This window comes from Magnolia sinica, chromosome 7, assembly GCF_029962835.1.
Source record: "Magnolia sinica isolate HGM2019 chromosome 7, MsV1, whole genome shotgun sequence".
Classification (NCBI taxonomy): Eukaryota; Viridiplantae; Streptophyta; class Magnoliopsida; order Magnoliales; family Magnoliaceae; genus Magnolia; species Magnolia sinica.
In genome coordinates, this window is record NC_080579.1 from 95,757,789 (window position 1) to 95,774,208 (window position 16,420).

General features: G+C 39.4%; 1 protein-coding gene across 2 annotated transcripts in view; it reads right to left on the reverse strand.

Moving 5' to 3' along the window:
• The window catches only part of LOC131251830 (DNA-directed RNA polymerase V subunit 1-like), a 50,952-nt gene extending 40,263 nt beyond the window's left edge, over positions 1-10,689 (reverse strand). Inside the window, exons 1-2 of one of the 2 annotated variants that reach the window (XM_058252797.1) lie at positions 10,556-10,689; positions 8,228-8,363 (exon numbers count right to left, since the gene is read on the reverse strand). In XM_058252797.1, coding sequence (XP_058108780.1) covers positions 8,228-8,311 — 84 coding nt within the window. In that variant the 5' untranslated portion in view covers positions 8,312-8,363; positions 10,556-10,689. Of the gene's footprint in view, positions 1-8,227; positions 8,370-10,555 lie in introns of both variants that reach the window. The other variant, XM_058252796.1, reaches the window with a different exon arrangement.
• Positions 10,690-16,420: the final 5,731 nt, after the last annotated feature.

Sequence of the window (16,420 nt, forward strand, 5' to 3'; positions counted from 1 at the left end):
CTTACTGTTTTCTCCCTCTTCATTTAGAGGTTAGGGAAGGGTTAGAAACACATTTTTTACTAGATCTAGGCCTCCTTTCAAGAACAAAACATGAGATTTGAGGACTTGACAAATGGAAGCATAGTTCACCATTGTGGAGCAAAAAAATGAGGCAACCCATCAAATATTTTTTCCTTTCTCTTGTTGTTTTTGCAGTATTTCAATGCAATAAGACCCAATCCAGCAAACCATGTGATGCAGGACAATTAACTATTTGCTCTAAAAGCTCGAACTGTTAGAGTATGGCGAATTAATCCCTTTTTATCTCATAGCCCAGGCCCCACATCTCATGGGTTAGGACCTTGGCCAAACCCCCTTCGTAGGCCCTAATCACATGGGCCACCCACCTCGAGTGTCCCCGCATCCCACGGGCTACCCCACTCGAGTCCGGTGTGAAATGCACATTAATCACCCCTGGTAAGGAGTCTCGAACACGAGACCTCCCCTGTAAGCCTCAAATCGCATGGGTCACCCATCCCGAGTGTGCCCCTGCATCCCACAGGCGACCGCACTCGAACTCATTGTGAAAATGCCACTGCATTAATCACCCCCGATGAGGAGCCTCGAACACGAGACCTCCCGCTCTGATACCAATTTGATGCAGGACAATTAACCATTTGTTCTAAAAGCTCGAACTGTTAGAGTATGGCGAATTAATCCCTTTTTATCTCATATCCCAGGCCCCACATCTCATGGGTTAGGACCTCGGCCGAACCCCCTTCGTGGGCCCTAAATCACATGGGCCACCCACCCCGAGTGTGTCCCCGCATCCTACGGGCTACCCCACTAGAGCCCGGTGTGAAATGCGCATTAATCACCCCTGGTAAGGAGTCTCGAACACGAGACCTCCCCCGAGAGCTCCAAATCGCATGGGTCACCCACCCCGAGTGTGCCCCTGCATCCCACAGGTGACCCCACTCGAGCCCAGTGTGAAAATGCCCCTACATTACCATGCTTGACTTATGTTCGATCATGTTCGATTGATTTCAACAAATTTCCAATCTTGACCATTTCTGCTGAATTTTCAGTGATTTTCACGCCTTTTTTTTCAAATATTTATTAAAGGACACATGAAGGATTGCTTTCTCCATTGGTAATGGTCGTCGAGTTAGATTTTGGGTGGATACTTAGTGGGGTGATAGACCTCTTCAAGACCTATTCCCCAGGCTGGCTCTTATCTCGACTGATCGATCTCAATCGTGGAATGCTTCTCTGTGCAGGTGGGTCTATTGTTTGGAACCCTCCGTGTCGTAGGAACTTGACGGATGTAGAGATTGTCAATTGCGTTGAATTGCTCAACCACCTTAAAAACTTTCTACCTTCACCTCAAATATGTATTAAAGGACACATGAAGGAATGCTTTCTCCATTGGTAATGGTCGTCAAGTTAGATTTTGGGTGGATACTTGGTGTGGCTATAGACCTCTTCAAGACTTATACCCCAGGCTGGCTTGTATCTCGACCAATCGATCTATCTCAGTTGTTGAATGCTTCTCTATGTATGGGTGGGTCTATTGTTTGGAATCCTCCATGTTGTAGGAACTTGACGGATGTAGAGATTGTCGATTTCATTGAATTGCTCAACCACCTTAAAAAACTTTCTGCCTTCACCTCAAGAGGTGGATTCGATGGTGAGGGCTAGTTACTATTCCGGAAGTTCTTGGTGTGATCACTTTATGATTTGATCCCAAGTTAGGTGAAGGCTCCATATTATGGCCATTATGCGGGCTATTTGGGGAGCGAGAAACACTCACTGTTTTCACAATATAGCTTTGTCAGTTGAGGAAGTCATTTGCAGAATCAAAAATCTTGTATTTGGGTGGGTGATATATGTTGAAGCAACCTAGTCTGGACCCTGGGTTTTCCTTTTCTTTTCTTGTATGTATTCTTTCCTTGCCTTTTGGCAAGCTTTCTAATAAAGTTTCTGTTACCTCTCAAAAAAAAAAAAAAATTTAATAATAATAAAATAAAATAAGGACGCATGAATAATATATTTGTGGTATAGAAATCAGTATTTTATTTTAGTTTTTGGATATAAAATCACTCTAGCTAGTAATGAGTAATGACTCTAGTGACTCCCTATAGTGTATGAAACTATGACTTGGCGACCCTATGGTATGTACATTATAGGCTATACTTTATAAATGTAATGACAAACAAGATGGTTGATCATCATACATGATATCAATTATGAGAATCATTAAAAATTTAGAGTCAAAGATTCGGCAACTTAGCTTTCAACAAGTCAACCTGACAGATGCCGTTCACACCAAGGAGTGGTCTGATCATACACCATAGAACATACACCAGAAACACACACAAAATAAAAAGATACATTCTTGAGTTTCCCTTTCTCCTAAATTCTCTTGGTAAAAATTCAACCAAGATGGGCCAATACAGGTCTGACAGACCTGTTTACAGTTTGGGCTGAGGCCAATATGCCTCCCAAAACCAACATTCGTAACCATGATCTAGAGGCAAAGGCATTAGCTCTAAGGGATAGAGTCAACTACATCATCTTTGTTCCTTTACTGACAACACAGGGCAAGGGGGTTTTTTTTTTTTTTTTGAAGAACAAAATTTATTAAAGGGAGCCAAAGGCAGCCCAAGAAAACAGAAAACGAAACAAAACAAGCAAGCAAGAGAAAGCCCGAAACAAGAAAAACAAAACGAGAGAAAAAAGAAAATCAGAAAACCAACTATACAACTTGAACTAGAACTAAACAACACAACAGAAAACCAGAAAAACAACACAAAAACAAAAGACTTGGATCCATAAAACTCGAAACGAGGGCAGACCAAATGGCCTGAGAAGAAAGCAGAGCGCAGCTACTCCAGCAACCGAGAAACCACCAAGTTATCCTGCAATCTGCGGTTGGAGCCCCAATCTTTCATATCCCGAAAAATGAAGCCAAGGAGAGGTTGCAAGAGGTTCGATTATTCCTCTCTTTCCAAATTTCCCATAGAGAAGTTACGATCGCCAGACGCCATACGGCTTGGAAATCACTGATGCCTCTTCCTATTCCATGCGAAGAGAACAGTAAACCAGACACAGTGTTCGGCATGACCCAGGCAATGTGAAACTTGAGGGCAGAAGATCAGATGTCTGTGACGAAAGGACGATAGCTCATTAGCCTTGCAAAGGATGCAGATATTGGTGAGGGAAATTCGTCTCCATTAGATTACTGAAGACTAATGGGATCCTCACTAATGGTGAAAACTTGAATTGAAACCGCCACGCTTTTTTACTAATTTTTTTAAATAAACGAGAGAGAGAGAGAGAGAGAGAGAGAGAGACAAGAAAAGCATCGATCAGGTTATCTACTCTAAGGTAAACCCTGACCCACAAATTCAGAAAAACTACTCCCCTTGATGCTTGTTTGCAAGGTTGCCTTTCAAGTTAAAACCAAATTTCATCACCCTAAAGGAAGCTTATAATTGAGAGCTACCCTTATTGACCAACTGCAGAGGAAGGGTGACCTCTAACCACTAGGCTTGATTCCAAAAACTGAAACTCGCAAAACATAATCACAGATCCCCCTATCATCCACAGTAGGATCTGACAAAAAGGTGGTTCCAGTGTATGATGGCCCGACCAATACCACGACAGCAAACCATAGGCAAAGGAATTAACTTTAAGGATTTGAGTCGAATGCATCATCCTTCTACTGATAGGATTGGGTAAGGGTCAAACTATCCCCGATACATGAGTAGAGACTGACAATGCTTCCCTGATGGTTGGAACTAGAAGTGCCAAGATTTTTCACTTAAGAAACGAAACCCATTTTGTTCAACCCTGAAAAGAGATAAGAATTAGAAAAGCATCCATCAAGGCAATGGATGCTTATTGCAATACATAAGACCAAAAGGTACACACCTTGTCCAGCTCATCCACCATGGTGTAGGCCATTCTCGAGATATGGTCATACTCAACATTCTTCAACAAATCTCTTCCTTCAATCTCATTAGCAAGGAAAAAGCTCTTCCCCATGAGGCAGAGCATTTGCTGGAAGCCAAGCTAAAGGTTTTTTACCTGAATCGTCCCTCCACAATATGTGGGTCCTTGAAAAAATCAAACTTACTTCCTGTGTTTATCCCCCATCATTTCCACATCACTTCTAATCAGTGAAAGAATTGTCATTAACCAATCATGTATCAGATACACTATCCCTGAAAGTAGGGGGTTAGCAAGAACAAAGATGCAGATTTGACCAAACCCTCATTCTTAGAAGCCACACAGCCTTTGGGGATGGGAACTTCACCTGGTAAAGCACCATGCTTTGAGAGTTCCGCTAGAAATTATCAGAAATTTTCTCACCCAAGGGTCACTTCAGTACCTAGAACCACTGTCCAAGTATGCAAAAAAAGGGTACAATCCATACACTGAAAGTGTTGACATTGACTCACTATCGCCAGTTCGCCACCCTCACCGAAAAAATCAAAGCAAGCTTACTTGTCTTATAGTTTAGGTTATTTTATCTGTCTTTGGTTTCATTAATTTGTTGTATTTGTTGTTTTGTCTGGTTCAATTATACCATTTATTCCAGTGAGTTTTATGGGCCCACAGGGCCATAAGCTTCTCACACTCAAGCATCTACATTTCTCATTGGACCAACGTCTTGGCGTTAATGAGAGATCCACTCCAGGACCTACTGGCGAAGGTCGCAGGAAGATAGTTCATGAGTTCGCCAACCGATGTCACCGATCCTTCAATATTCTTGTTTATCATGGGGAACTGATGAGGACTAAGTACCAATGCCAGTCAAGATTCAAAGCCGAAACTCCCTTAAAGTATTTTTAGTTAATGTTCCAAACTTGATAAAAGGAACTAATCGTCCAATTATTATTCACTAATGGAACAGGAAGCACCCACAAGATCTCAAATAAAATGAAGTATTGACCTAATTTCCCAAGTGGCATCATAGTGGATATAAACAAATGGTCCATTGTTTCTACCTCTTTCCAACACAAAACAATTGCTAGGGAGCCAATTTCTTTCGAATTTATCAAAAGTGACGATTTTATTTTATTTTATTTTATTTTTTGAAAGGTAACGATTTCTATATAGATGACAAACGGATTACAAAAAAAGGGAGAATCAGCCCACTGAGATAGCGGGAAGATTACTCACCTAAAAAAGACAAATTACATCCCTTTAGAATAACAACATTTGAAGCTCATTCCACTATCAAGAATTTCACCCTATTAACTAGAGATTCCGCCGAGTTTGAGATATCCTTGAAGCACCTCCCATTTCTTTCTTCCCACACAGCCCAAAAGATAGCCAGGAGGGCCATTCTCCAAATCTTCTTTCTATGGTTTCCTAATTTAGCACCTTGTCAGGCTGTGAGCAACCTCCCTATGGATTTTGGAAAGGACCAATGCATGCCAAAAAGGGTAGAATAGCTGACCATATATGATTGATGAGCAGGCAATGAATGAACAAATGATCAACCGATTCTGCATTGACAAACAAGGAGTGATGTTAACAAACAAGGAGCCCAGGATCCCCACACCTTCACACAAAAGGGCTTCATGGAGCCAGCTAGTATCAAAGTGTCCCGTATCAGTATCGGTTGGCGTAATGGTGCCCTCCGAAACCGATACGGATACGGGGGTGTAACAGCGATACGGGGGCCTAACGGCGCAATATTTTTTTTTGCCAAAAAAATATAAAAAAATATGGATTAAATCTGGAATATTCCAAGCATTCCAAATATGCATTCATTTATAAATTGGAACATGTTTATGGTGGTGTAACGGTCCACTCTTTGGTGAGAAGTTGTATCGGACTGTCTGATGAATTTATGAACCAGATAACCTGAATTTGACTACAAAATTCATATATTTAATTTTCTAAATATCTAATTTATATACTTAACAATTTGATATCATTTCTCCCAATAGTTCTTTTAAAAAATGAAATTAAATTTAGGTAGATCGCATTGGCAATTTGGGGCTGACTTGGAGGACCAATCCATGCCCCAAATCAGCCTCAAATTCATGCAATTTATTGGCATTATCCCACTTGTGAATTGGTGGACATTTATTGGATAGTGAATCATGAAAAAAAAAAAAAATCAAAAGGCCCTATTTTAAAAAATAAGTGTCCACAAATTAACAATTAAAACTAATCAAACAATTTGATTTTGGCATTTTGAGTTAGCAATTACAGTCCATAATTTAATTGGTAAATTTTAAGTTAATACATGTCTCGTGTACAATTTTTTAAGGGCCCGAATTAGGTAGGACTCAGATTGTGAAGTGTAGCACACGAGTGTCAAAGTTTTTTGGACTCCACTCATGATGAATGTGTTATATCCACAGTGTCCATCCATTTTGCCAATTAATTTTAGGGCATGAGCCGAAAAATGAGGTAGATCCAAAGCTCAGGTGGACTGCACCATTAGAAACAATAATAATTAAACGACTATCATTAAAAATTTATCGGGGCTACAAAAGTTTTAGATCAAGCTGACATGTGTGTTTTCCCTTCATCCACGTTAGTGGGACCCTATTAACAGGTTAGATGGAAAATAAACATTACAGTGGACCCTAAGAAATTTTTAATGGTGAGCATTCTATAACCACTGTTTCCTATGCTATGGTCCACTTGAGATTTGGATCTTACTAATTTTTTAAATCATAACCTAAAATGATGCGGCAAAATGGATGGACGGCATAGATAAAATACATACAGCATGGTGGGGCCCATGTGGCACGTGTACATTTTATTAAATTGTGCAACATGCTGCATAACGCGTACCAGTCCATTCATTTGACACAAGTCTTGTGGGTCTGATCATGAGGTATGTGTTATATATAAACCGTCCATTCATTTGACGAGCTCGTCTTAAGGCTTGTCACGAAAAATAATACAGATCTAATTATCAAGTGGACCACACTGCAAAAAGCAATGAGGGATTGAACGTCTACCATTGAAACCCTTTTTGGGATCACAGAACTTTTAGATCAATATGAAATTTGTTTTTCCTCTTCATTCAGGTCTTTTTGACCTTTTGAACAGATTGGATGGAAAATAAACGTTATGGTGGGCCTAAGAATTTTTTAAGGGTGAAAATCATCATCTCGCTGCTATTTTTGGTGTGGTCCAGACGATCTTTGGATACGATTTATTTTTTGGCTAATACTCTAAAATGATATTAAAAAATAGATGAACAGTGTAGATATAATAAATACATCACTATGGAGCCCACGTAACTTTGATCTCCTTTGAACCGTTCGTACAACTCGGAGCTCGAGGACTGTCATCGCTCGTCTTAGCATGACACGTACCTCCAGCTGGTGCGCGGTACACCTCCGAAAGGAAAAAAAAAAAAGAAGGGAGAGATGGAAACCAAAAATAAAAAAGAGAGAAAGAAGAGAGAAGAAAAAAGAGGGAAAGAAGAGAGAGAGAGAGAGAGAGAGGAAGAAGAAGAAGCAGCAGCAACAGGCCACCGCAGCCGCAGCAAGGCTGCAGCTTCCCGAGAAAAAGAAGAGGAGGAAGAAGAAGAAGAAGAAAAGAAAAAGAAAAAAAAAGGTAAGTATTTGTTTTTTTTTCCTAAGTAACGGCCGTTTCACCCGTAACGGGCCCGTAACAGCTGTTACGGTAGCAAAATCGGGGCATCGCCCGTTACGCCCCCGTATCGCGTAACGGACCCCACCACTACCGTTACATATCGGCCGTTACGGCCGATACGTAACCTATATGGGATAGCCTGGCTGGTATAAAGCCTTGAGGAATACTTCAAAGGAAAAGTAACCAACACCAAATTAAAAAACCACGAAATTTAACACATTCTTCAACAAGTCACCGTCAGTGGGGTGCCTTGAAACAAATTTTAAGAAAGATAATTTTTTCCCAAATTATCAAGCCTTTTGTCCTCGCCTCTTGGATCTCACCAAAGATTGAAATTCGTGATCGAAGTTCGTGTGTCATCTCATAGCTGCTACGGAGTTCTGCACTCCAAAACACGCACACAAATGTGTAGAAAAGCACAAAAGCGCAAAAGTGTCAGGGAAAAAAGTAACTACCAGAATAAGAAACAGCTCACAGTAGTAACTCCATTGTGGCAAGTACATAATATAAACATCAAATGTTGCTAATGGTACAGACCCACAAACAATGGTACAGATCCAAGACAAGAATCAAAGAATTATAAAAGTTGCAAAAACCACTGAAAACTCACAATTTCCTCAACTGTGGATATACTAAATCGGATACCACATATTCTTCCATCTATAGCAAGGGTTGATGTTGTACTCTCCTCCATCTCTTTGTGTGTCCTTACAGTTGCATCGCAATCAAGAACTGCAACCAAGTACCTGCATCTGATAACCCAACACATTAATGAAACGAGGAATATAAAAAAGGAAGATAAAATACCAACATCTAGTAAACCAGGAAATTTTGAATTGGAACAAAAAAAAAAAAGCCATTTGAATGATTAGGAAGATCTAGAGGGTTAGACTATGCACGCTTTTGCCACATTTTTTACTTGGTGGTGACTAATCTCCACTATACACATGGCATAAATCTAGATTGATCCTGATTGTCCAAATTGTGTCCCCCATTGTGCCTAAGCATCCAAAAATCAGGCTGATCTAATGGTCCTAACCATTGAATTTGTGCCATCAAATGGACGGTTCAGAAAATGGCTAAGGTCCAAATTCCATAGAACAATATAAAATGACTTAATCGTCCAATCATTGTGATATTTTGGGCCATTCCCCAGTAACATTGAGGCCCTCTATTTGGCAGTCCGAATTGGCGTACATGTATGATAATGAGGATGATAACTGACTTACACGTATGCCAAATTCAAACCACAGGTGCCAAATTCAATTGACCATATCTCCCTTCATTGCTCTTTTACGTCCGAAGTTTGGGCTGGAATCCTCGGAAGGCCGTGAGTTTATTGTATCATGCCTAATTCACTTGAAGATCTCTCCGTTGCTTGGTACGCAGCAGATGGAGGAAAGCTAGGCAAGAAAAGATGGAGGATGGCGCTGCTGGATCTCCTATGGGCAGTTTGGGGAGAAGGGAATGACCGATGCTTTCATAATAAATGCAAAGGGAGCTCGGGGGTCCTTAGTAAGGTGGTTTCATTGTTTCGGGATTGGGCCCCTTAAGGGAGGTATTGGGTTGTAATGCAGGGTCATTTTCACACCTGGCTCGAGTGGGGTTGCCTGTGGGATGCAAGGGCACACTCAAGGTAGGTGGCCCGTGTGAGGCAGGTGGCTCGTGAGAGGCGGGCCCCACCCGTGTGATTCAGGTGGCTCATGTGAGGAGGTACTCATGTGATTTAGGGCCCACAAGGGGGGTTTGACCGAGGTCCTAACCCATGCGATGTGGGGCCCTCTAACCATTCGAGCTTTTAGAGCAAGTGGTTAATTGTCCTGCGTCAGGTTGCAGCAGGCGACTGCTTTGCTGTTGTTGTATTTTAGCTTAGGGCTGCTGTAGCTTTTTCCTAGGTTTTGTATGTTTTTTTTTTTTTTTTGGGTTTTCTCTGTTTCTTTGTTTTTGTTTTCTGTTTTAATAATATATAATCTTTCAAAACAAAAGGCACAAATTGACATTTTTAAAATATTTAAAAAAAAAAAAAAAAAAAGAACCATCAGTAGTATTTATTCAGTTATTGACCTTCACAGGCCAGAAATGGAATCACTTGAACTGCTGTTTTCTTTTTTTGGCTTCCATCAACTAAGACTGTGGCATGTACAAGCAATAACAAATGCAAAACCTCTTACAAAAGAAAAACAGCGTTCAAAGAACCATAAGAAAAGGAGGAAGCTACATGCAAACATACAACAGAAAACACCAAATATAAGCACCCTACACACGCCAACATGGCTCATCTGGAAGACCCAAGCCAAATTTTAGGCAAACCACCAAACAGGGAAAAAGAAGAAGAAGAAGAAGAAGAAGGTCGGCCCACTCATCAGGGGAGTTACGCATGTACATTGGCCATCGTTTATCATTTTCCGCGCGGCCATTTCACCATGGGTATGTATCATGCCTAGATAGTGCCCCAGCTCATATCATCCATGGTGGGTCCCGCCTGATGAACAAGCCCCAAATCTTGCACGTGTGAAGCACTACCATTTGTATCTGCTCGACTTCTAGCAGCATTCCTCTAGAAGGGGAAAAAACATAAGACTGTGCAACCACAAAATGCAAGTGAATACCGGATTCCGCATACTAATTTCAAAACGAAACCCTGAAATTATAAGGAAACCGAGAAATGCACCTGAATTTACCAATGTAATGAGCAAGTGAGCTTTTTTAACTACCGATTGAAAATGCAAGAGCGTTTGAAGGAGCAGAAACGACATGCAAAGGCATGCAGAGAAGCAGAACCCTATTTTCTTCTATTTTCGACTTCAAATAAAAGGTAAATGGAAATGCATTGCACATTCCACTAGAAATGGAAGGAAGAAAACCCTAATATCAACAAACAACGGAGAAAACGAAGTCGTTCGAGAGAAAGAGAGACAGAGAGACGAAGAGATCGAACCTGCCGAAAAGAGCCTCAAATTCCTTCGATTTCAAGAAGGAGAAGACCGATTCTCAGAGCAGCTGCAAGCAAGCAGCAGTAGAGAGAGATGGCATTAACCGCGCTTGCTAAGGGCGTTGGAGATTTGGTTTTGCTTCTTGCCCTTTTAACCGGGGTTAGACTACCGTACAGTCTGGTTAGAAATTACAGCGATACTCTGGCCGAGTACGACGCTTGATACGCAGGCACTTAGAAATTTTACACGTTGCCAGCGTACCAAAGATTTTTCTCCTCCAGAGAAGGCGCGGATTACGTGTCACCTGGTAACAGCACAGTGGGTGTTACCCTTACCTTAGGGCCCATCTTGATCATATGTTAGATATCCACTCCGTCCATCCTTTTTACAACCCATTTTCCTACAATATTCTCAAAAATTAAATATATCAAATTTTCAGATGGACCACAACACAAGAAACAATGATGATTAAAATATCACCATTAAAAATTCATAAGGCCCACTGTCAGCAGATCTGTAATGTTTTTTTTCCATCCAACCCGATGATAAGATCAAACAGAAATGGATGAAGGAAAAATTTAAATATTAGATTAATCCAACATTTTGGTAGTCTTCTAGAAACTCTTAATGATCATTTGGAACTTTTTCAAATGGTGTGGTCCACCAGAGAATTTTATCTGCTTAAGTTCTGGGATAACATATTTAAATGATCTGAAAAATGGATGGACAGCGTGGATATGAAATACATTCATAAAAGTGGGCTCCACACGGTAAGGGTAACACTCACTAAGCTATTACCCGGGTAACAGCTGATCCGATCCCCGGAAGAAAAGGGGAATGTTTTTTCAATGCACCTCATCTCCAAGCGCCAAAAACAAACGCATTATACATGATAAAATAAAATAAAGATTTCAGATCCTAGACGTTTGTAATATACTAAATTATCTTCTTGGATATTATAGTAAAAATAAAATCTTCATTCCTGGTATATGATCTATAAATATAGGCTGAATTTAGACCGTTCGTTATCATTTTTAATGTTCCTTTCATTAAAATGCGTTACCTTTTGATTTATGGAATCATCGGTTTTAATTAGGTCCACAGAGTCCTTACCTTGCGGACAACGAAGTGTGTGGTCCAGATGTCTTTTCGCATGCCAAGTAGACACGTGTAGGACGTTTGTGTATTTGCGCTTGGAATGTGAAGAGTCCGGAGATGGCATTCACTAATTTCGAAGAATGATCGTTCCAGGCATACTGTCGTATGACCAAATTGCCCTTCAATACGTATCTGGTACTCTGGAGCGCAAAATGGATGAGACCCGGAACCAGCGATATCGGTGAGATTATGACCGTACGACTCACCTCGATGTATGCATTGTACATCCACGCCGTCCATCTATTTTTCTAGATAATTTTAATATATAATCCCAAAAATAAACCCGATAAGAGTTTCAGGTCGACCGCACCACTGGAAACATTGTTCATTAAACTCCCACTGTTAAAAGCTTCTTAGAATCCACCTTAATGTTTATTGACCATCCAAACTATTAATAACGTCATACGGATAAGGATGAGAAGAAAAAATAAATATCAGCTTGATCTAAAACTTTTCTGGCCCACAAAAGGTTTTCAATGGTCGTTAACCATTGTTTACTGTGGTGTGGTCCACCTGAAATTTGCATGTACTTAATTTTTACTACTATGACCTAAAATAAGTTAGAAAAACAAATGAACGACGTGGATATACAATGCATATATCAAGGTGGCCCCTACGGTCAGGGTCTCACCCTCACCCTAGTTGAGCTCGGTACTGCGACATGGTGTGACACTCCATGCGCAGGCACATGTAATATATGCCCCACCAGCACTATTTAAACAGATCGAGGCGTGTAGAATAGATCGGTCATAATTAAAAAGCCACAATAAATAACGCTGTTGAGTAGTGACCAACAAATGAATGAGCACTGTTGAGTAGTGGCTAGCAAATGAATGTTTAAATAGGATTCTTTATCCAATAAATGAAAATCATTCAACGGTCCAGATTAAGTGTCCCTTAAAAGGAGTTAGATATTGTCCAATTGATCAGGCTTGAATAGTTCGGATTGGTGTAAAAATATGCCACATCTTCATCAGGAGGTTGCATGCGTATGAACGTAAGTACACTCCCAGCGTATCAAACAACTATACTTTATAGAGTAGCACGTCGAGTGTTTTTTTTGGGATGGTACTCAGCCGCTGCACAGGCATGTGTAGCCAGTATGAGAAGGAACCAAACCACTCATCAGGTGGGATCTACTGGAAGGTTCCTCATTCGAAAAATCCAAGCCGTTCAGTTCAACAGATGGGACACACTTATACAAAAAAATGAACGGCTTGTCCAGAAGATTCTGTACGGTCATCCGACACATTCGCACTAGCTGGAGTACCAGGAAGTAGCACTCGCGCGAGTGCACTTGGCATTCACAGCGATTAAATTTTTCCACCCTCGTCCCCAAAATACCCCTCCCGAGCCAACCAAATAGCAGAAATGACACTAGCCCATGTTGGCGATGGGCCGGCCTTTCGAGACGGTGGACCAATATCCAAAAAGAGTTCTTTATTGCTCCGCTCGAGAACTTTCCACACGCATGTAATACACGTGCAAACATGCATATGAGCCCAAAACCTTGCAGGAAGGGCTGTCTATGGGCCGGCCTTGGACCAGGCAAAATAAAAATTTTGAATAGACCCGGAGCGTTGGACTGTCGGACAAATGTCCATGTCCATTAAAATGGCCAGGATCATCAGTTGATGAGATTTTTTTATCATGCTCCCCCTACCTTCAATTTAGATGGGTTAGGGCCCATTTGGACGATTTTCCAATAAAAGAGATTTTAAATCCATCATACTATTTTAGATTAGTTTTTAAAAATAAGCTTTTTAGCCCATATTTCAAATAGTGTGTGATTAGACAAGGTTTGTAAATATACATTCAAGTGCATGTTATAAATTAAAATTTGGCTCAAAATAGCATTTAGTGGACTAATAAGGTGGGCCGCACGGATTCTTAATTTACCGTGAAAATATGTCACATATGCATGGTAACTAGTTGTCAACCGCAGGACCCATGTTTTCCACAAGAATGAGCTAGAGTGTATGTAAGGGGAATGTGCAAGAGCTTGATAATATAAGTGTTTTCTTTCCAAGTGCAGCAATTTTATGAGGTGAGAGGGTTCTGTTGTTAAAAAATGTCTTAAATCTAAAAAGTTTTAGAAAAAAGTTTGACTCAAAATCCAACAATAATGTTTCTGAAATTTTTGAGGTCTTCGACCAGTCAAGAGATAGAGTCCTTTGACCAGTCGAAGCTCAGGCTCGACCAGTCGAAGGTTATACAAATGGTACGCGGATTTTACGCGAACTACATAAATTTGACGCGGTTTCAAAGAAGTGCGTAAAGAGGAGTTTCCTAAACTATAAATAGGAGTCCTTGGGACCATTATAAGGGATGTTAAGGCTTTCTAAATGTATTCTAAGGGTTTCTATAATGGGTTCTAGGGTTTCAAAGGATGTAGCAGAGGTGAGATTCGAAGTTGTTTGAATTGGGTAAGTCTTTTTCTCTTTATAATTTATGCTTTTATGATGAAATTTTGTCGCTTTATGCCGTGATTTTTTCCCGAAAGGGTATTCTACATTAAATCTTTATGTTCTCTTGTGTTTGCTTTATGCCGTTGGATTATTATCCTATATCCAAATTTATGTGAGTCCGCAGCACGAATCCCAACAGGTTATTTACACTCGTAGGGGTTTGAGAATGGGTCTTCTTAATGGGTTAGGATTTTCTTAACTGTCATTGCAATAGGAGATCGAGTGATCCTGTAATCAGAGAAGGTTACTGGTATAAACTCTAAGGCTCTTCATTATAATGATGATCTTTATCGCTTTGTGATATGGTTTTTTTTCCCATAGAAGTTTTCAATGTAAAATTGGTGTGCCATGTGTTTGATTGCTTAATTGTTTCGGTTATTCGGGTATTATGATTTTTCTATCTTTGTTGAGCGTGCTTCTACAAAGCACATGAATTAACGATAGTATTAAATCTGAATTTCTAATACCTAGGGCTGATCCAAGTTTATTGTGGTTCAGAATTACATCATAATGATGTAAGAGAAGAGCCGGTTAACTCCAACAATTTTATATATATATATATATATATATATATTCCAATTCAATCTTTCAGACAAAAATTTACTTCTTAGAATTGATTAAAAAAAAGTGCTAAAGAGTTTCTTGAAAATGATGGTAAAAATCTAACATAAAAGCACATCTTCTCCCATTGGTAAAGCTTTTTTGCTATATTCAATTTTGAAATTGACTTTATCAATGGCTTTACTAACTCTCTTCCTAACTTTCTTACTATGAAATATTTGTAAGGAAAGCCTCTAGAGGCTTATCAAGACTCGTCACTAGCACAGGACCCCCAATGAGGGATCATTTTTTTCATTAGGCTCTGAAAGAAATCACCAAAAATATATAAAAAGATGATGAATCCAAAACTATTTAATAGCAACAGTTAAATGAAAAAGTAATAACACAACCACTGCAAATTCACGCTCAAATATAATATGTTATACCAATTGAACCTAAAGATATTCTTATCATGTTCATAAAATTATAGCAAAATATTTTCCCCAAGAAGTGAATACCTAACTACCCCGTTTCATGGTAAAAACTCAAGAATATTAATCTAAAGTCCCTCATGACACTGAAAGTGTTCAAATTAAGCATCATAATAGAGGAAACTGTACAGAAATTGTATACTCAAAATTCACAATATTTAATATCATTTCACCCTTAAAGTGGGGAATAGACCAACTCTACAAGCCCAGGAAGTTAAGATTTCCTTACCATGATTGTGTTTATTATCATTATAAGGAGTATGTAAAAGCATTGACCAATGTAAATTTTTGTCGAAATCATTAGTTTAAACATTTTTGGTTCTTCAAATTTGACTATTCCTTCAATTCGAGCTTTCCTACTTGGCTCTTCTTATGGTGGGAATGTTTTAGAGCATACGAAGTCTTCCCTTCTCCCATTCGACAAAAAATTGAAGAATTTAAAACCAAAGTCTCCTCCACTCCAAATCAAATTTATTCACTGCATTTCTTCACCGAAAATTTATTATCGTAAATTCTCTTGTATGAATTCTCTATTGATTCTCAATCTTTTCCACCCACTCTCAAAAGGCATATAAGTCTTAAATAGTATGATAAGTTTAACTTTAATTACATGTTAAATGGCAAAGCTCCAGTGGCTTATTCAAAATCAACAAGTTTGGGAAAAAAAACATCTCTTTGAGAAAGTCTAAAACAAAAGATTTTAATTAAAAATCCAAATATATCAAAGATAGAATTGTTTGAAAAACTCAATGAAAATCTCAACTTTCCAAAGATCCCCGTCGACCTTCCTCAAGTATCTCTCAGGAAAGATAAGGAAAATATTATGTGATCTGGTTGTGTCAATAGCTTCAGTTCAGCCTAGAGATGCAGAGAGTTTTTTTTTAAAAAAGAGGAAGGATAATTTGGAGATGTGCTTGACCAATGGCGATCATGTATCAAGCTCTTGTTTTTACATTTTTTTTCCCCTTTTGGGTAGGATTCTTAATCATATTTTTACTTTTCCAAGTCTAGTTGGTGAAAGGGCCCCAGTCATGATCCACATATTGCAAATTGTCCGATAATATCAGACATAAAATGACATCCAATTGGCTTGAACCTTCATCTCTGCCATGATTATTTTTTTTTTCTCTATCACAAAAGAGAATGATTTTGATTTTGATTTTTTTTTTTTTTTTTTTATAACAAAAGAGCATGCTTGCCAAAAGAAGAGGTC